Below are 21,010 nucleotides of genomic sequence, written 5' to 3'. Positions count from 1 at the left end.
ATTCTAAAAGAGGTTCTTCTGGCCCTCCCCAATTACCTATGCTTTGTACTAATGGCATCGGCCTTGATCTCACAGAAAATTTGTCAACTTAGTGCTATTTCCTCTTGGAAGGAGCCAACCTGGAAAAAGAATGGTCCCTAGTTGCATGGGACAACTCTGTTTTCCAAAGCTAAAAGGAGGATCATGCTTTTGTGACCTCATCACCATGGAAAAAGTCCTAAGAGCCAAAACATGGTGGAGATGGATATAAGGAGGCTCAGATTTCTGGAAATGCATATGGCATCAGAAATATGCCCCTCGCACGATCCCCCCTACAACATCTCATATGAATGCATTTGCCCCTCTTTGGCCAAAAAAGGAATGCACCTAATTCAACAACATTTCTTTTGGGAATTAAAGGATGTGCACATCGCCCTGTTCTTGGATGAATGATGGAAACGAATCCCTAAGCTCCAAAATCAACAGTAGTTGGATAACCTACTCCTGTAGATGACTGTGCAAGGTCTAATGAAGATAACTAAATACTAGAGCTTCCCTACCATAAGCCAACAATGGAGGCACTGACTACCACAAGAAGAATGGCATCCCATGCCAAAGTAGGAATTGTGGAATCAATTTTGGCACAACCTCCAACAACGATTAATATCCTACTCCTTTGGGCCAAATAAAATTTGATGGGGCTACAGTTCAAAAGGCTCCTTCACCATCCAAGATGCATATCCTCTGAAGCAAGGCATCAAGAAATACCAAGAGATGGGTTCTGGATTAACATTTAGAAATCAAATACATGGCCAAAAATCTCTTTCTTCTTGTGCCTCTTGGTTGAAAATAGAACCTTAGCATAGAACAATATCCAAAATTGAAACCACCATGGACACTCCAGATGCTCCCTCTATCTCCTTCACTCTAAAAGTCTTGAACATCTATTTAAAAAATGTACCTACTCCAATTGACCAATTGCCTCTAGCTTCGATTGGAAGACTGCCTCAATTGCTCTGATCAAGACCCACTTAGCATTCCAAACAACATTGCTCAATGGAGGAGCCACGCCTTCTCCAACCCCATCCTCAACTGCATCTGAACACTCTTTCTCAGCTCCCTACTATGGGCGACATGGTAAGAGCGTAACCTTCGCATTTTTGAAAATTGTTTCCTTCCTCTCGACCCTCTCTAGAACGTCATTCAAAGGAACATCAAAGAAACCATTATTGCTCTCCCCTGGTCCCCTCAATATTGGAAAGCGTATGATCATGAAGCTAGGATTCTTAGTAAATGGAGCCTAGTTCCATAACCCCCTCCCCTTCCCTCCACCCAAACTCGACTGTCTGCCCCCAGTTATCTCATCATCATGGTCTCCACCACCTCTCTCTTTCTTAAATTGAATTTCGACAGTGCCTCCAATGGAAATCTCTGTCCAACTAGCTATGGTGGAATCTTTAGAAAACAATCTAGGACACTTGGAATTAGTAGCAACAATGTTGTAGAGCTCACATCCCTTATCAAAACACTGGATATAGAACAAAATCAAGGCTTTTCCAAACTCTTTATTGAAGGAGACTATCCTCTGCAAACTTCAAATGGCACTCCTATACATAGAGTCTCCAAAAGTTGGCAACTGGAAGAACTACTACACCAGGTCTCCTCTCAAATTACCAATCCAAGTCATCACTCCCATCCACACCCTGAAATCGAGGAACAAGGTTGCCAACATGCTTGCTAACCATGAATGTCTAGACTCTTCACATAAAATACCCTCCACCTAGCATCTTTTAGCATACTCTCCTATGAAGTAAAGTTGTTAGAAACTCATTCAAAAAGAGTTGCAATCCCTGAATTGGGTGTTTTGCACATGAGAGGGTGGGCAATGCGTTGTTGTTGGCCCACCTAGCCATTCAATAGGGGTATGTGGCAGCGCAACCCCTAGCTAGTCATTAAGGCTTTAGCTCGGCATGAGGAGCACTATTGTCCCAATGTCATATATGTTATTCACCACCCTCGTCGACTACACCCCCATTAAATCGGCCTCACCTGGCTTGCTATCTGTTGCCCTAATTGCCTAAGCTTCTCATGTGCGACTGTGCAAGTTATGCAGCGACCAAAAATGGCATTTAATGGCTCAGTGATGGTCATTCAGAGCTTTAACTCTGCCAGCCAATTTGGAAAGCAAGTTACGAAGTGCATCAGCATGATTGCAAAGGAAAATCTAGTGGTCTTGATAAATCAATTCCCTCTCAAATGTGATAGTCCATTTGTTGCATAACACCTCACACTAGTTCATCCTTGCATGCCTTCCTCATGGAGTTACATCGCCTCTAGCTATCCAGTTGGGATTGAAGAACAAGAAAGCCAGCGTGTCAACGAGCTTTGCTCCACAAATCTGGCATTTTCCCCTCATAGCCACAACTAGTATTTAGTTGTGTTCAATGACAAGGCTCTTTGCATACACATCTATGTAAAGTCGTAAAGTCAACTAACACTCTCTTCAATCATGAAGCAACCCTTCATCTATCAAGCGACTTTTCCCTTAGGTAGGTTTACCCTTCTCTCTTCCTAGTTTTGTCTCTCGTCTTCTTTTCATGGCCTCCGTGTCTAATATGGGACTTCTCACAGTCAACTAGCATCCTTTCCTTTTTTGGTTAATCTTCAACTCTCTTTATCTTAGGGATGTTCTCTCCCTCACGGTTCATAGTCCCTCACATTGCTCCCTTCTACTCGCACTTATCCTTATTGGCCCCTCCCCAGCCTCACAAGTTCATAGTTGACTTCAGTGCCTTCTTCAAGTCACGACGTGGCCCTATTCCATTTTCTTTAGCCTCTCACCTATCCCTCTCTGTCTCTTTCCTGACATGCTTCCACCTGTTCCTTAGCCTTTTTCTCATACCCGTGCAGTTGCCATGCCATGCCATGCCAATGAGCTTAGGGGTTAGAAGGGGTGTAGCGTACTACCAAGAACAAGCCAGTCGTGGCAACACGCAAACCCATCACAAATCAGAGGAAGCAACAACTCATTTTTAGGAGATTACACCAAACCCCATTTAGGAAGAACTCACTTGCTGAGGGGGAAGGAACCATTTAAAGGCACCTTTTCTCAAACAGTGATGTACTAACTGAGATGGTTAATTGGTTCCTTGACACAAGGCCCATGAGGGCGCTTCAATCAATACTAGGACATGAAATTCCTTCTTGGCAGGGTACTATTGGATCGACAAGAGGACCTTCTCCTCTCCTTGGAGCATCTACACTGGCATATCACAAACCTGAATTAGCGACTGGAGCAAATAGAGAAGCATCTTGGCATTCCCCCCACTACTGGTTGCTCATCGAGCAACAACAAAGAACCAATCCTAGTTGCAGCTACAAATTTGGATCCCTCTTCCTAGTCTCTTTCCTTCTATTATGTCTTTGGTTTCTCATTTCCCTGTTTATTTGGTTTGCTTTCATGGCCACGAAGGCTCATATATTAGTATATGTCGAACATATTTTGAACTCCTAGGCAGTGTTTTGTCTTATGCCTCTCTTCAAATGGTGCATTTTTAGCTATTGTTGAGCTTCCCAAGTGACCAACCTATCTAAAACCTTCAGTTTTCTCATGCAATTTCTTGTTTATAAAGTAATACAAAATTTATTTCACAGATTAAAGGAAAAAAGGTTAATTGTATTCTTTTAATTTTTTTATATTCTTTATTTTATTATAAAAACTAATACTCTATTTGGGATAGTTCAATTGGCAATGGTCGTGGAAATGAAGTCTCACCGAACCAAAAGTCTTGGGTTCAAACCCTGTGCTATCCCCCTAATTGGGGTGGGAAGTTGGACATGATGAAGATGTAGTCCTACCAAGCTTACAAAAATAAAATAAAATAAATGCACTATTTTAAGTTTTCGCTTTTTCTTTATTATTTTAATTTATTTTTCCTTTTTCTTTACTATTTTAATTTTTTTTTTTTGTCCAATTATTTTTTGTTTTCTAAAATTTCATTTATATTTATTTTTTTCTTTTTAGAAATTTATTTGGAACAATGCTAAAATATTATATAGCAAAATTAAAATGTTACAATTTAAAGTTCCAAAAAGAGAAGTTGCGACCCATAACAATTTTCGTTATAAAGGTATTGGTTATTGTGACCATGATTTTGAAAAACACAAATCATAAATTTTCCCAGGAAATAAAAAATGAGGTGCTACTTGAAGCACCCAAAATTTAATTCAAACATTGATTTTAAGATTTTTGTTGCAATCATACAAGTTAAATCCACAATTACAAAGAAGTTGTAATTCTTTTCTGTATTGTTGTTAACACCACTGTTTGATTTGAGAGTTGTTTTAAGGATTCTGTTAGCAATATTACAACATTATCAAGCCCTGGTTGTAAATGTGGTGATTTAACCATCCAAAAATAAATGCTACCCATGACATCACTTTTTAATTCAAGAATTAACTTTGATGTTTGGCACTAAAGTAAGAGTTTTTAGGATTAGTGTTCTCATTTTGAAATCACCAGGCTAATCAAGTCGGTAATCATATTTTAGAAAGGCTCAAAAAACCATTGACACTTCTTATATGTGCTACTCTTATCATAACTATGTATTATTAACCACCTTAAGAACAATTGGTATCCTTGCACGTTGTTGTTATAACACTAGAGATTAATATTTGATGTTTACTCAACAGCTACAATCATTTAACACCAATTTCTATTTGTCGAAGGCCAAAATATCATCATGCCACCTTCCCCGCCTGTAAACATTATGAATTTTTAAAGAAGATCAACCATCTTCATTTTGTCACAAAATCGAAGTGAATATAACAAAAGCATCCTAAGCCAAAGAAAAATGTAACTCAATGGAGGTTGCCTCATAAAACTCTGTTCTATCAAAATGTGAATCATAATGAACATATATAAAACAAGTAGTTTTCCGTGTGTGCGCCAACAACACAGGGTTGGGCTTAAGCACATTCTTTGGGGATGGAATTGACCTTGAATGCCACAGAATAAGGGACTTTAAGCATTCAAAATAGAAAATTGGTTAATGAAAACTTTCCCAAGATAATCTACATTATAATGATTTTCTATGATACAGCGACCGATACACTAAAGTGTCAAAGCAAGTCAAAGGCCTCTGACGAATGTTTTGCAGAGTCATAACTTATACAATTTGACAGTTTATAAACAGAACTTTCTTTGACCAAAGAGTCCTTTTGGAGACCCTCATGTTCAAGTAGTTCCTTTCAGCAATAGCTTCATTCAAACTACCAAAATCTATTAAAGAAAATTGCATTCTTAATCAGTAGTTCAAAACCACCCATAAGCTTTAAGTTGATTCTTTGAAGTTTAGTTAGTTTTGGCTCTGACTTGAAATATGCTTTATGTCCATTTTTGTTCTTAATCAAAATGTAAATCACTATACCAATAATGGTGAATATATGATGTCTTTTTATTGTTCTTAATCAAAATGTAACTCGCCTTCTCGATAATGGTGAATATATGTTTAGAGCAACTGTTATGTAATCGGACTTATCATTTAATTGAATTGGACTAATCAATAATAATGATATATGGTTATAGTTAAAAAGAAATATATATATATGATCTTAAAGTCTCGAGCTCTCCTAATAAATTTAAACCATCTAGACTTAATAGTCCGAACATCAACATGCTCAGCATGAATGATTATGAGGGGTATGCAAAGTTGATTATCATTTGTCTTCACATAATTGAAACTTTATAAGTATCGGCGAATGCAACATAAATTGAAATACTTGAAAGATTATCTCAGCATGGGATTGTGTTGTTTTATTGACAACCTAAATTTGATCTCTCCGGTAGGGAGACTGAGTTCAGACACAGCAGATGGTGGGATCAAAAGTTCGCCATTGGATCTTAGGTGACATGTACTAGTGTACATTAACAAGTTTACTACAAATGACATCCATAAATGTGGGAAACATTGCTGGGTTTTCGCGAGTTATTGTTCCTTCACACACATAATTCAGGGAGGTCACTTTTATGGAGATCACTGGTGAAAGCATATCCTTTAATAGGTCCTTTTCTTACATAGCAAACGGCCAATGGCAAGTCCATTAGACTTGAAGGCGATTCATCGGTGAGACTTGAATTAGAGTATGAATTTCTGAGAATCTAAAATCGTACTTTCATGAGGAAGGGATCTAGATTCTATTTTTTGGCTTGTTTAGCCTCAGGGATCCCAGTGAATATGTTCCAGGTCCAATGGATTAAGGCAAGGAGCTTTGATTTTCCTGAACACCTCCTCCCTGGTTGGATCTAGTCAGGGCCCAATTGATAACCCCTGGAATAAGGTTGGGTAGTTCTGACGAGATCGTGAGATGGGGGCTAACCCAAGAGATGGCAAGTATTCTGTTCATTTAGCATACAGCCAGGGTTATCACGACGCTTTTCAAGGGATTAAACAGTCGTTGTAATGGGTTTGGAAGCTTAAGACCCCCTCAAAACAACTTCGTACCCATGGCTTGCTATTGAAAACAAACTACTCACCTAGGACAGACTGCAAAAGAAAAAAGATTGAAAATCCCAATTTGAAGCAGATGGAATCATCAAATCATTTGTTTAAGTCAATGTCACTTCTCGTTGGAAAGTTTGGGCTTCGTTAGAGGGGCAATGTTGGGCTTGAAGAATTGGGATGGAAAACACTTGAGGATGCTCTGGCAGATTAGTATCAAGAATACAATCACGCAAGACATCTTGGCTCTCCGGATTTTCTTCATTTGGTCAATATGGATACATCACAATGAACGGATCTTCAAAAAAGAAAAAAGTTCTCACAAAGTCAAGCAGATTTCAATTCATATTCCTAAATCATCATTACTGGTAAAGCAACGAGTCATTCCTCTGATTTAGACAGCACCAAAATCAACCGAAATTCAGATATGAAGATGCCGAGGTTTTGATCCAACTCTGAGAATCACAAGATTTTTTTATTCAACTCATTATGGGGATATATTCCAATAAGAAGCAGGGATTCAAGCTGACACTTGTCTCATCCCAATTGTATGGGAAAAGAACATTAGATCACTCCAGATATACGGTGATTTCTAGCTGGTAAGTCATTGGTTTATGGGAAAAGCTCAAAAAATCTTTCACTATTGACACATCGGTCACAAAGTGATTCAAATTATCTTTGTGGTTTGACTCCATAACTTTTCAGCATGTACATAGGGAGAACAATAAGGAAAGCGACAAGATGGCAAAGAGACCCTCCTTTAGCTAAGAGGAATTGTCGATTTAAGAATGGAGAAATGATCTAGGACCCAAATCCTCCAGTTCTTTACACTGAACTTTACAAATATGTCAAGTGGCATTTTCTTCTTTAAGACACTGATGTATGCCCCTGGGGCACATAAAGGACTATGTAATTTGAGAAAATCACCGGACATTTTAAGACTTTAAAATATTTTATCTTTCCGATAGAGACTAAATGTAACCTTTTATTTTTTCCACAAAAAATTTACCAACATTTCCCAACCATATATATAGAGAGAGAGAGTGGGGGGTGGGGATTAGCTCAACTGCTTGTCACTAATGTTGTCAGGCATTTCACTGGATCTGTGCTAGCAGGGTGCCCACTTCAAATTGCTCTGGGTTAGGCACACTAGTCTATGCGCACAGGTTTACTAGAGACACCATCCCTTTGGTTTCCCCAAAAGGTTTCCCTTAGAAAAATAAAATAAAATATCTGGTCCTGATGATGAACCACACTTGTTGGTTCGAAACGCGTCGGCCAAAAATTTCTCTTATGTGATTTCTACCGAAACACTTTGCTTAAAATAAAATATATATAGCATCTACCTGCAAATTAGAGAAGACACCATATCTCTTCTCTCTTTCCTATATACCTATATTGCCACATCTACATGTGCTTGCAAATCCATATGAAAGGTAGTGAGTCAGTTTAAAAGACACCAATATGTTCAACAATGTCAAGTTTCAGAGAGTGGTATTTCACGCACAATTGAGAAGAAATACATTAGCATGTACATTGGTGCCTTAGAAGTGGCAAAAGGTTCTTTCTGGGTGATCAAAGTAGTAGTGAATTGCATGACATCTGGGCCTTGAATCTATTCGGTACCAGAACATGAGAATTCCACTTTGATGCCTCCAAAAGTTGACCTTTGGTGTAATGGAAAGCAAGCTGCAAAACGTCTGATGCTGGAAAAATAACATCTGGAGTTTCAAAAAGGAAAAATACTGGAATCAACAAATGAGAATTTCCAAATAAGTTAAAACAATTTAGTGGTGCCTCTGAAATCTTCCTATCATTCGTTTTCAGTCCTTACTCCATAAATCTCCTAATGGATTGTTTTCAGAACCTATTGAAAAATAGAGGAAATTCCTAGAACTCCTAACCTCTCCATCTTATGTCTTTTAGTGCACCTTTCTATGGAAAATCAGAAAAGAGGTCCAATAGTAAACATGGGGAACCATGTTACAATCATCAAATTTTATCATGACCGAAATCTCTCTAAAATTTCTCATATATTAATTTACAATGAACTCCATCAATGGTCGCTAGAATGGAGCAATCGATCTATCAAAGTAGCAAGAAAGCTCCCAAAACAAGAAGTCAAAGCAAGACTGGAAAGATGATGAACTGAAACATGCCAGACATTCATTAGAAGTTTGTACTCTCCAATAAATGTACCTACACAGACCATGTGCAGAAGCATGGTCGATAGAGGAAGCCCCTACAGAATAAGTAGAAAGCCATGTCAGTATGTGCAGCCAAAATTGAGAACCGGGCTTTACCAGAATTTATTTTCTAAGATATCCAAATGAATGGTGCTTTGACATTTTCCACGTGTACAAATGCTGGACAACTATTTTTCATCCTAGGTTTTGGTCAGCTTTCAAGACTACGAACCCCAAACATTCAAATTTAATCAAGTAAATTGTCACAAAGCTGCTGGCTTTGTCAACCATGCTACCGTTGGTTGTGTTGTCTTAAGTTACAGAATTTTCGTAGCATTATGATTCTGATTCCATTATACTCCATTCTTGTCTGCTTCATGGACACCCAAGATCATTGAATAACACATTGGCAAGATTCATTGGATTCCCTTATGTATTCATCATCTGACCAACCTGAGTCACTGTAAACAAAAGAGAAAAAAACAATAATCATGCAATGTTAGCATCAGAAGCTGTGGAGCAAAGATGGCACAAAGAATTCAGAATTAAGAAAATTAAATGACTAATACAATTAGAGGATGAATAGAAAATAATCAGAGTATACAGAATAAGATATGGTTGCAAGCAGAGGAACTACAAATACTATCCGCAGGTGATTCCAGGACATCACTAACTAATAACCCCCACAACTTTGTGACCTAGAGCACTGAATCCTAATTTACTTGCAGAAAGCGAGCTGCAAGAGCATAAATTTTGCAGAGGAATACAAATGAAGCAGAGAATCAAAACCTGCAAAACAATAAACTGCACCTCCACTAACACCATCAACATGTAGAGCATATCCTAATTACTTTACGTATAATTCCTAAAACATTATTAGAGGATAAGAAAGAAACAATGATTGGCTAATTTTTAAATTTGGTGGATTCCGAAACAATACCAACAAAGTGATCAGTTAACCAATTTTTTTATGTCAACTCTCATTTCAATTTGATTAGTTATAACAAGATACATTAGATTATAGCTATATAAATAGTAGTAGAACTTGCAATTTTTATGAAGATGACTTTTGGAAATTCTAGATTTCCAATTATTTGCATTTCTTTGGCTATGAGGTTATGAGCTTTTAATCTTTACTCCGCAGCTGCCTGGTCTATTTTTCAATTACCCAATGAAGAAATGAGATGGGGAACCTGTTCACTACTTTATGTTTTAACTTTTTGACTATCACATAAGCAGATTCAATATTAATACAGCTTGAGCTGAGGACCATAACATAATGCCACGTAGTTTTCTGTCATGGTTTACTCCATGATATTTGGAAGTAGACATGTTTGGAACCATATCATGCTGTTTAAATTGCTTAGTTGTGAATCGTGATGCTTCTGAAAGAAGTTATAGAAAACCCATAGATTTTTATTCACGTGTACATCAGTGTTGAGGCTGAAAAATTATTGTATGCTGGGAAAGGGCTGCAAGGTTATGCTGCAGATCAAGAAAAGACCACAAATCTGATAGGTTGAAAGAGTTGCAGTTTCTCATTAAGGCACTTCAAGTAGGATAAGTTGCAGTATTTGGTTAAGGCACTTAAGTTATAGTGTGTAACAGTGCCACAAGGTTAGGTAACAGTTGCAAGGCATAAGAGTAACAGAAAGCTAGGCTGCAAGCCATAAAAGTATTGCAAGACTAAATTACAAAAGACAAAGGCGCCACAAGTGTGGGTTGTGGAAGACAGAGGACAGTGAACCAAAGGATGTGGAACATAAAAGTACCTGGGGTAGTTTAGAATTTTGCCAATGCCAACAGTACAGAAAACATAAAAGAATGCAAGCGAATCGATAGGAGAAGTAAAAACAAATATTTGGAATTGGAAAGGATGTCAGTTTTATACTTTTTTGTAGTCATTGTAATTTTGTAACCAATCTCGTACATATAATCAGACCCTCTGAATAAACAGCGAGAGCCAAGAAAGATTATTACATAATTACAATCCATTAGAATTAAAGGGGTATTGCCTATAGTGTTTTTTGTAGTCTTATTTTCATTGCACTAGTGTGTCATTTGTTCATTCAATAAAATGTTGATGAATGTAAGAACTAAATATGTTAGTTTTTGTATGAATTACCTTTAATGAGCCATTGAAAGGAACACATTTAGGCTCCATTGTTGAATACACAAAGCATTGTAGTAGTGTCTAGATTTGCATTGGGAGAGATTAAGAGCACCAGATGCGAGAACAATTGGGTGGCACAAAGAATGGGACAAATTAGAAACATGTATATCCTTCGCTGTTTTTGAAGGCACAAGCGTACGCATAACGCCCAGTTCACACTGCTTATCCAGACATGAATTCTTGCTTCGTTTCACCAAAATTGACACCTTTTCATCATCCCTTTTTAAGTTAACATTAAATACCTCCATCATCTCCACCACCTACAACACCTTCACTACCTTTTCCATCTTTACCGCCTCCTAGTAATCCCATGGAAAATCAGTTACTTCCTTCAAATTCTTTGACTGCAAAAGTCAGCTACCTGCTGACTTGTATGAACTTGTGAAGTAGAAACTTTAATGAAGACCAGTGCCTCAAGAAAATGCCTCAAGAAAACTACGTGGAGCTGACATATGTGTGGGATTGAGATGGGGAACATAGAAACCCTGGTAACATTATTAGGGAAAAGGGTGCCAACTGTGGTCATAGATTTTGAGAGTGAAGTAAATATCATTTCAATTGTATCATACATACTAGGAAGAACTGGGGAAGCCTCCTGTATCGGCTAGTGTCATTTTCACACATCATTAAGCGATCAAAGCTATACTCCATTCACAAACCATTTTGTAAGGAAATAATGCACATAGAATATAGTCGGAGCTCCATTCATTAGGATGATTTGTGCTTGCTGACAGGTATGGCATGAGAAAGTTATTTAGAGCAAGAATGACCACTAGAAAGAGTTGTAGATTGCTTGAACAGGAAGGATTTGACAAAAAAAAATACCTATAGATGAGTCATGGACTGTTGGTAAAATTCAGAAGCAGACTTGTACTCATCCAACTAAGGTACACAATAGTTTCCATGCTACTGTAAATGATTACCCACAATGCAATCACCATACCAAGCCTGAAAAAACCAATTTAGCCAATGGATCATACAATAAAGTAATATGAAGATCATCAGGTTATTGATGTTAGATTTTTTACATTGATTGGACAGCCAGTATTCTTCAGCAGTAATGGCACTCCAGCTGGACTGCTCTCGGTTCCTGTGTGCAGCGGCAAAGAGAGGACATTGGGTAGGAAGATACAGCACTGGTGGAAAAAAGGATGCACACAGCAGTTATGTAAACGAGATATGGAGGGAGTGCATGCATGCCTTCAGAATCCATATGCCACCCTTAAAATATTTCAAAAATTAGAACCACTCTTCAGATTTAGCTTTCAGATAACTAGAGTTTGATTTTTGTATGCATCATCTAATATTATAAGACACAGATCCCTTTGTAGTAGGGTGATTGCATGAGCCACTCAGGGAGGACACAGATACCTAGGTAGTTAGGGTGCTCATGAGCTGCTGAGAGAGGGAAAATATCCCAAGGAGAGGTCTGCATGCATACATGCCACAGGCAACCTCCAGTTGGGGTGCTTTATTTTTGGCACTGCTATTCATGCAGGGGGGTGTGCTGGTTGAATTGATTAGGGTTGTTTGACTCCATAAGTTAGGGGCATCTGATGCATGAGTCCAGATACCCTGTATCTTCCCTCATTTCTTATTCTATAAAAGGGATGAAGGGCACACCACTGTGCAAGCTTTGAGCTACAGCATTAGAGTTCCAAATTTTATAAAACAGTGATGAAGATTTGAGAGCATCGTTTTTCCATGTATTCCCTTTTAGTGTTTCCAGCACCATGTGTTTGTCAATTCTAGTATTCAGAGATTGCAGTTTTGTTATGTTTCAGTTTTAAGCTAAGGTTTGATTATTCTTTGAAGTGCAGAATCTGTTACCATGATTTGAGAAATTTCAACATCGTATCAAAGCAAATTTGCTGAAACTTTCCAAAAATCCATGTATAGATAGGGCTGCAACCTGTAGTAGGGAATTGTCGGATGGTTTTAGCGGTGAGATGTTCAAGCTTCAATAGTGAAGCAGATCTGGACCTGAGAAGGGTTGAGTGACTCCTAGCTTGTCCCTGTAAAACACAAACTTCCCTTTCACCAATGGTTTGGTGAGAATGTTGTAGGTTTTAACCCTGTATAATTAATTGTTGCAAAGAGATTCTTAATAAACAGAAAAGATGCAACAGCAAACACACACATAAACATAGAGATTTTATCCTAGAAACCCAAAACCGAGAAAATCAACAAGATTTTTCAATATATATTCCTTTGAATAGTATCACAATACAATATATATCTTGCGGCATCCATAAACCAATAATCCATTTACAATGGATTAGAATACAACCGTAGTTCCTTAAATGAAACTACAAAACCACCATGTGCCACAAAACTGCTTTTAGCAAAAACCATGTGTCAAAAATTGCCAAAAACGGATGCAAAAAACTGCCCAAAAATATTTTTTGGGGGCAACCCCCACACAAAAGGCTTCCACCCCCTGCTGCGTATTGCCCATTTTTACAACACGTGGGCATAGTCATGCAAAGAATATAACACATACCCAACATATGTCTACAATCTGCTCATCTATAAAGATATATTGAAACTTCACTGCCCCTTTCTGGATCACATCTCTGATGAAGTAATACTTGATCTCAATATGCTTGGACATGTCATGGAACACAAGATTCTCAGAGTTTGATACGACTCTGATTATCACAGCATATCACTGTAGGCTCCAACGCCAACTCTTGACCAAATAATCCTGCAAACAACTCATCCCCACACTTGTTGCCATATACTCTGCCTCTACTGAACTGAGTGCCATGGAATTCTGCTTCCTACTGAACTAAGAAATCATCATTGATCCAAGACTAAAGTAGCACCATAAGATGCTCTTCCTATCTGCTGCACTCCCTACCCAATTTGAGTCTGTATTTCCCTACAACTTCACTCCATCTACTCCAAGATACCTAAGACCATACTCTATTGTACCTCTCAAGTATCGCAACACATGCTACCCACCAAAAAGTGGGTAATCTATAGGAGAAACTTTTCTCCTCCTTGGACAACCAACCAGTCAGCAACCCTATTGATCAGCACATGACATGATGCCATAGGTCCTCCACATATTGCTCTAGTCAAATTTCTTTCTCCCATTAGGGATTCCTTCTTGAAGAAAGGTAGGTCATCCATCAACAGGTGCTTTAACCATTTTGTAATCATGTGCTTTTGGTTAATGTTTTGGGGCATACTAATATGAATCAAGGGATGATCTGGTTGATTGACCGATCTTGATTATATTCTTGTTCTCTCACTTCAGATGGGAGGTTAGATTTTCACTCTAGTCCAGTGGGACCTCCTCTAAGGCCTTAGGGTTATAAGAAGGACACTGTCACACTACTAAGGAGACACTAATTGAACTAGCGAATCCATGATATTCCATACTTACCACTTTCCATCATTTCCTCTATTCCAAACTGGTGGTCATTGGCCATGGGAATTGGCACCTTCTGATCCTCAAGTCTAGGCCAGAAAACTTTGCCTTAGAGGTTGATGCAGCTAAAAAAAAGATAAAAGCAAACAAAGCCACAATGAAAGAATAAGACAAAATGCAAACGATGGCTAAGACAAAAAAAAATTAGCGTGTGGGCAAAAGCCTAGCATGAGCCCTACTCCTCTCCTTAGCCATCACTCGATTCCTAGAGCACTTGATGCTCCATCCATAAAAAGGAACCCTTGTATTATCCCAACCCTGATTAAGGGGTAATAGATGCTAAATTTCTCAAATGCACACTTGGGCTCCTGAGCTATGCACCCATATCAAGGCATTATCATAAAGAAGTAAAAGGTGCACCAAACAGGTGGAAAAAATGGGCTAAGGAAAGAGGTAACTCAATCCTCCACAATTTCTCGCTCCTTACATTTATACAATCAAGATGCACCTTGCCCTAAAGTCATGCCCACTCCATTACCACCATTTTCATTTGCACCTATGGATTGAAGGGTTATCCCAGAACCTGTCACTTCCCCTTGAGGGTTGGAAACACCTAATAGGGTTATCCATCTAGCCATCCCTAACATAAGAGAGGGAACACTTATACGAGACTTGGTCTAGTTAGATATTTGAAGGTGATCTTTGTGTGAAGTATTGGTTGTGCCCCTAACATTAAGTATGGTCCACTATGATGCATCCATGGTTTTAGTTACCTAATGATTGTTGATTTACACTTGATCTTGAGGAGGTTTTGTCAGGTGGTTCTCATCACAGTAGCAGAGGCTTCTTGAGGTGATTGCCCCACCTCCTCAGCAAAGCAATAGAGGTCGTACTATCCAGTGCAAAAAGAGAGAGAGAGAGAGATTAATTTTAATGATGCAACATTGCCTACCAGAGTAGAGCGTTGGGCTATTTGATGACTTGATGTGATGCCTAACACCTCGAGGAACCCCCAAATGCTGAAACATTGAGCTCATGAAGGTTGGTGTTGAAATGTTGATGATGTACCCAGTGGACCCACGATGCCCCCAGGCTGTCCTTGACACTGTTTGATGGGCATCGCTTGTTCCAGAGCCTAGATGATGATTTTCATGCTTGAGATGACAAGGGAGGGCTTGTACATCACTTTGGAGCTACAATGCTTGAGCTATTTTGTGCCATGTTACCCCTTTTGCTCCTTTGAGGCTAACATAGGGCACCTTGGACATGTCGTGTTGGCATGGGGAGACTTTGGATGGCTTACACATGATCCTTGAGATACACCTTGGAGTATGGAGCACTCATTAGCTCTTATCTCTCCTTTCGGTTGCTTATTGTGCTTATTTGAAGGGTGACATCATACTTTTGGTGGCTTATTGTGCTCATTTGAAGGGTGATGTCACCTCTTTTCTTGTTGTTTATGCATATCTAACAACCCTAAACCTATTTGCTTTATTGCAACCCTAGTCTCTATTTGAAACCTTTGATCCTTTCTTGTTGAAGATCACTTGGAGCTTTTTTCTTAGGCTGCTATATGCCATTGTATACCCAAATATTGAACATAGTTTACATATATTTAATGTTTCGAATTTAATGAATGATTGATCAATGCTCATTTAAAAAAAATTTAAAAAGGATCTTATATTGTATAAGCATAAGTTCAACACGGAATTCCTTCCTTGTTGAGAGGGAGTGTTGAAAAATGTAGCTCGAGAAAGAACTTCTTGCACAGGTTTAGCATGAACATGAAAGAAGTGGTTCAAGACATTTCCTTAGTTACCACTTAGGAAAAGTGGGAAATAATTATATCTTGTCATTTCACTTGAAAAATAAAAGAAAAGTGAAAGTCTTTAGTTTGGAAATCGATTTGACTTAGGAATCTAAATGAAATGTTTTGAGGTTCTCGAACATTAGTGACTTAAATTAGGACCTAATCTTCACCATACATCTCATGATTGAGATAAGTGGCAGCTAAAATTGAGGAGATTAATTGCTAGGATTAAGGAGATTCGTTATCTTCTCTCAAAGCATAAATAGGACAAGATAGGAGAGGCCAACCTCACGAGAAAAGAGAACAAGGGAGCTGAAGGAATGACAGAATGCATTCAAGGAGAAGAGAAGCAGACTGCTTAAGTGACTAGCAAATACAGCAGACCGTACACTGATATATCAGTCTTTTCCATGCACTGGCAGTACTGATTTGCAGGAAATACTTTATCTCCAGTGATTGCTTAAGTGTGCTTCAGCACTTAGAGGAAGGAAGAGTGATTCAAAACAGGCAGAAAAGAGCAGGCTGTACTGCTGTAGCTTTTTCTTTTCTTACACAGGCCATACACTTCAGATCTAAAAGATTTAATGACCATATAACTGCTGATTAAAAGAAGGCTACAGGATCACCTTGTAAACTTTTATCAAATGAATGAAAAGCTGATTAGAACGAGAAATCCCTGTGTATGTGTGTCATTTCTTCCGCTGTTCAATTTTACAGCTGTTGTGTGATTGATACAATGTTCAAACTTCAGAAACTCAATTTTCTGCTTTTAAATAAATTACATTTTGACTTATTTAGTGAAAAAACATTAGGACAGCAGTCACCTAGACTTGAGAAATTTGCAGCTTACAGAGTCAAGAAGTGGGTCAATACTGACAAGTTTCAACAGAAGTTCTTTAGGATTGAAAGGGAAGTCAAGCAGGACTTGGAGGCACTTAAAAAGTCACTAAGCTCATCAAAGTAAAACTCTTGGAGCTGATAGGAGTGGAAGTATTTGACAATAGCTGGCATAAACGCTGCCACAGAGAATGCATAGATGTCAAAGGTACACACATTTAACACTGGTGAGAAATAAAGAAATCTGGTAAAACTAAGGGATTTTGTACGGGAGATTCACTTAAGTTATAGATGATAGTTTTTGACTAAACAGCTTCAAAAAACGAAAACTCAAAAAGTAGCAAACATAGGCCAAAAGCTGAACAAAAAGAACCGAGCTAAATTCCCAAAAGAACAGCCTGCAAATAAATTACATCACCAAAGAAAATTCCTTGTATAATGTATTCAATCCAACTCATTGAAGAAAGTTAAACTGATGTCAAAGGGCTGAAGGAAATAGTTGTAAACAATGTGTATAAATCACACAAAATGCGAGCAAAATTGGAAGTTTAAATGTAACATTCACAGGTCCTGTATACCAGACAGCTTCTCTAGAAATTCATATATTATGTGCTTCATATACAGAGAAGAAGTTTTTAGAAAGCATTTTCAGCAGAATCTGCCTTAGATGGCAAAGGAGATACATACAGGAGTATGCATTTACAGAATGTAATTGATCATTATGCTAATGAAAAATTATGATTTTTTTCCAAGGAAAAAAAACCATTTACCGATCATGTAATATCGTAGACTGGGGTTGACAGATACCTTAATGCTTTTAGCAATGCCGTTACTTAACCAACTCCATGTACACCCTTTTCTTTCAGTAAGGGATGATCCTAAATGAGTCATTTACATGTTTAAAATGTGCTGCAAAACTCAATCCCCTTCACCACTATCACGAGCATCTATGAATAAATTGAATATTATGTAGATTAATTTCAATGAATTGTCCTGAATTTGTATATTTTATTTGGTATCGTGTTCAATAATTGATAACGGAAACATGTTTTTTGTCAAGTGAATTTCCAGAAGAAAAATGGATTTATTGTGATATTGCATTCAATAATTCGAAGTGGACACATCAATTGGTTCTAGCGAAAAGAAGTTGTCATCCTACCCACCAAGGTTCTAATCACACTTGTGACATGTTTGCCCTTGGTGGACCAATTGGAGCTGGCAAGGTACCAGATATCTCATTGTCAGTTAAGTACTTGCGGGTGAGACAAGATATTTCCAAACATAACTGCTAAGATTTGTGTATATAGATATTTACATCCATGTTTGTTTCATATACTATACATATATATGGCAGATGAGGTTGCGTAAAAGAAGAATTGAAGTTCAAAGGATGTTCAAACTGTTTCTTTTTGAAAAACTAGAGCAGAGAATTATGTGAATATTTTTGGCAATCTAACTTACTGGGGTTCAAAAAGTTAAAGAATATCAAACCTAGAGACTTGCAGTCATTGGACAACATACACAAGAAATAAATAACAAAGACAATCATGAGATGAACAAGAACAAGTTACAAAATCTCATAAATATGTTTTTTGACAAGTGGATTGCCAGGAGAAAGATGGGTAAAATGCATTTATTTTGTTATTGTATTCAGTAATTAGAAGATGGTAAAAGGCATTTACTTTGTTATTGTAATCAGTAATTAGAAGCAGAAATGTCAACTAGGTCTAGCTCAGGTGGCCAAGAGGAGAAGTTGCTATCTTTTCTACCCAGATTTAATTCCTACTTGTGACACGTTTACCCTATGTGAGCTGATTGGAGTTGGCAAGTACCATCAATCTCACTCTTGTGTAAGTGTTTGAAAGTGAGACAAGATGTTTCCAAACATTTTAACCAGAGGGGTTAGTTCAACCAGCTGTCACCATCGTTGCTATGTATTTGGCTAGTTCCATGTCAGAAGATATGGACTAATTTACTAAGAATTCCATTCACGAATGTGAGAAAGCAGCCCTTGCATTTCTCCACAATTCTCCACAAGGTTTTCCTCAGAAAGGAAGATAAATAAATTTTCTGAAAATAATTAATTAATTACTTCTAGTGGAAATATGTTTTCAAGAAGTGAATTGCCAGAAGAAATATGGAAAATGTTCCTCAACACATACACATATTAAGATTGGAGTATATACATATTTGCATCCATATATGTGTCCACGTGTGTGTATATATAAGTTCTCATATAGCAATATTGGGGAAAATGGCAAATGAGGATGTGTAAAAGAATTGAAGTTCAAAAGATGTTCAATCTGTTTCAGATTGAAAAAATAGATAAGAAAATTATGTGGATAATTTTGCAAATCTAACTTACCTGGATTCAAAAATAAAATCCTAGTTGCAGTTAATTATATATTTAAAAATCCAAGGAACCGTAGACAACATTCACAAGATAAATAACCAAGACAATCATGCGATCAACAAGCACAAAATCTCGGAAAGAGCCAACCTGCGTTCAAACTCTTTAACTTGAGTTAGTTCCTGCCCATGTGCATCAGTCCACTGTACTTTTCTCTTGCTGTTAGTATTGGTCTCCCCATGCTCGCAATTTTCTGTAACAGGACTCATATTTGGGCTTCTATGTCTATCCGCAGTAGGGTCCTTTAAAGACCCAGATGATGGCTTCTTCAAATTGCTTTTGAGAGGCACTCCGCCCTCTTCCTTCACCAGAGAGTTGTCACCTCCTACAGTGGGCATATGACCATCACATCCCTGCCAATTGGAAGGATGCACTGCTTCCACCTTGTTTGTTGCAGAAAAAGAAGAAGTCGAAACCTCTGACCCTGTAGGACGGCAGCAATAGCAATAGCAGATGTGGGGGGCACAACCCTTTGGAGATTTTTCCATTGAAATGAATTCCTGACTTTTTCACCTCAGCTTGGTTGCGGGTTCAATCCATTCCATGCTAAGATCGTATTTTTGGCCTGCCCTAAACCCCAATCTCCACCTACAGCCTCCGCATGCTTTCGATCCACTTCTACTTCGATTTGCAGAAAGCTCCTATTGCTATAAAATCACACGAATTGTATACAGATAGACCATAAAAACAAATCCCACTTTTGCTATGATTCTTGTTTTCCACTCTCTGAACTCATTCATTGTTGATGCCCTGAAATACCCATACGGATGATCACCCTCGCATTCAAAGCGCAGTAGAACCCACAAAACGAAGGAGGTAAGCCAATGCAACAAGATTGCAGCATGTAATACATATTCCTGACAAATAAATTTCCTTCTTCCCACTCTTAACAGAAAGCAAAAGCCTGTCTTTCACCTTTCATGATTTGGGTTTCCTTTATTCTGAGGGAAATGCTGTTCTGAGAACATGACTCCTTCTTCTGATGCTTCCCAGTGGAAGAAAAAAGAGGGAGGGGAGGTCATCTTTATCAGCCCATTCATTGCCACCCCTGCACAAAATAATAATAACAGCACACAGACCATGTAAGAGTATGATGGCAGATTCCTGTGATACACTAAAGAGTCATTGGGGAATCTTACATTCATGAGTAGTGTTATTTCGACCCCAAACTCTCCAAATCCTAAATCCTGGTTCTGAGAATTTGGAATCAAAATGGGAGGCAAATACACGAAAGAAAATCCCTAAAGATAAAGATGAAGATGCCACTCTGTAATAGATAATAGGTCACATACTACAAAAATCAACTTTGCCCACCCAGAAATTCATATATTTTGCCAATGCTCCAATGGAGAAGAAGCTCATTATCAATATCGACCCTGAATAATGCAATGGAAAGTGACGTAATTAAAGTAATATAAAACCAAAGGGGTGGAGGTGTAACGTTCAAATCTCTCCCTTCCATAATAATAAAGTGGGTGTCAAATAGTTAAATCAATTGAAATAAAAAGTTGTTTAATAATTTGAATGTGTCTTTATGCTTACTTATCATGTTGAGAATTATTTTCCCCCCTCTGTTTTGCTTCTGGATGATCTAAAACTACATGTAAAGTTCCAGCAGGCTTCTACTTCCATGTTGACAAGACTTTGTTGTACCTTTTCTTCTTCTGAACCTGCAAAGCATAGAACCACTACTCACGCAAGTTGGTTTTTTTCATTGATTTGGAATGTATTACTAA

General features: G+C 38.0%; 1 protein-coding gene across 1 annotated transcript; it reads right to left on the bottom strand.

Moving 5' to 3' along the window:
• Positions 1 to 8,669: 8,669 nt before the first annotated feature.
• LOC149257562 (uncharacterized) lies at positions 8,670 to 20,660 on the bottom strand. Its single transcript, XM_089414424.1, has 3 exons — positions 20,414 to 20,660; positions 19,365 to 20,322; positions 8,670 to 9,126 (listed from the first exon to the last, which is right to left on the bottom strand). The coding sequence occupies exons 2-3, from the start codon at positions 19,760 to 19,762 to the stop codon at positions 9,057 to 9,059; spliced, it is 468 nt and encodes a 155-aa protein (XP_089270550.1). The 5' UTR covers positions 19,763 to 20,322; positions 20,414 to 20,660; the 3' UTR covers positions 8,670 to 9,056.
• Positions 20,661 to 21,010: the final 350 nt, after the last annotated feature.

The sequence above is a fragment of the Pinus tabuliformis genome, chromosome 6 (genome assembly GCF_031772625.1).
Source record: "Pinus tabuliformis cultivar Carrire ecotype Pingquan chromosome 6, CPIR1, whole genome shotgun sequence".
Taxonomy (NCBI): domain Eukaryota; kingdom Viridiplantae; phylum Streptophyta; class Pinopsida; order Pinales; family Pinaceae; genus Pinus; species Pinus tabuliformis.
Note: the sequence above shows the minus strand (reverse complement) of the source record. Positions and strands in the feature narration are given on the sequence as shown.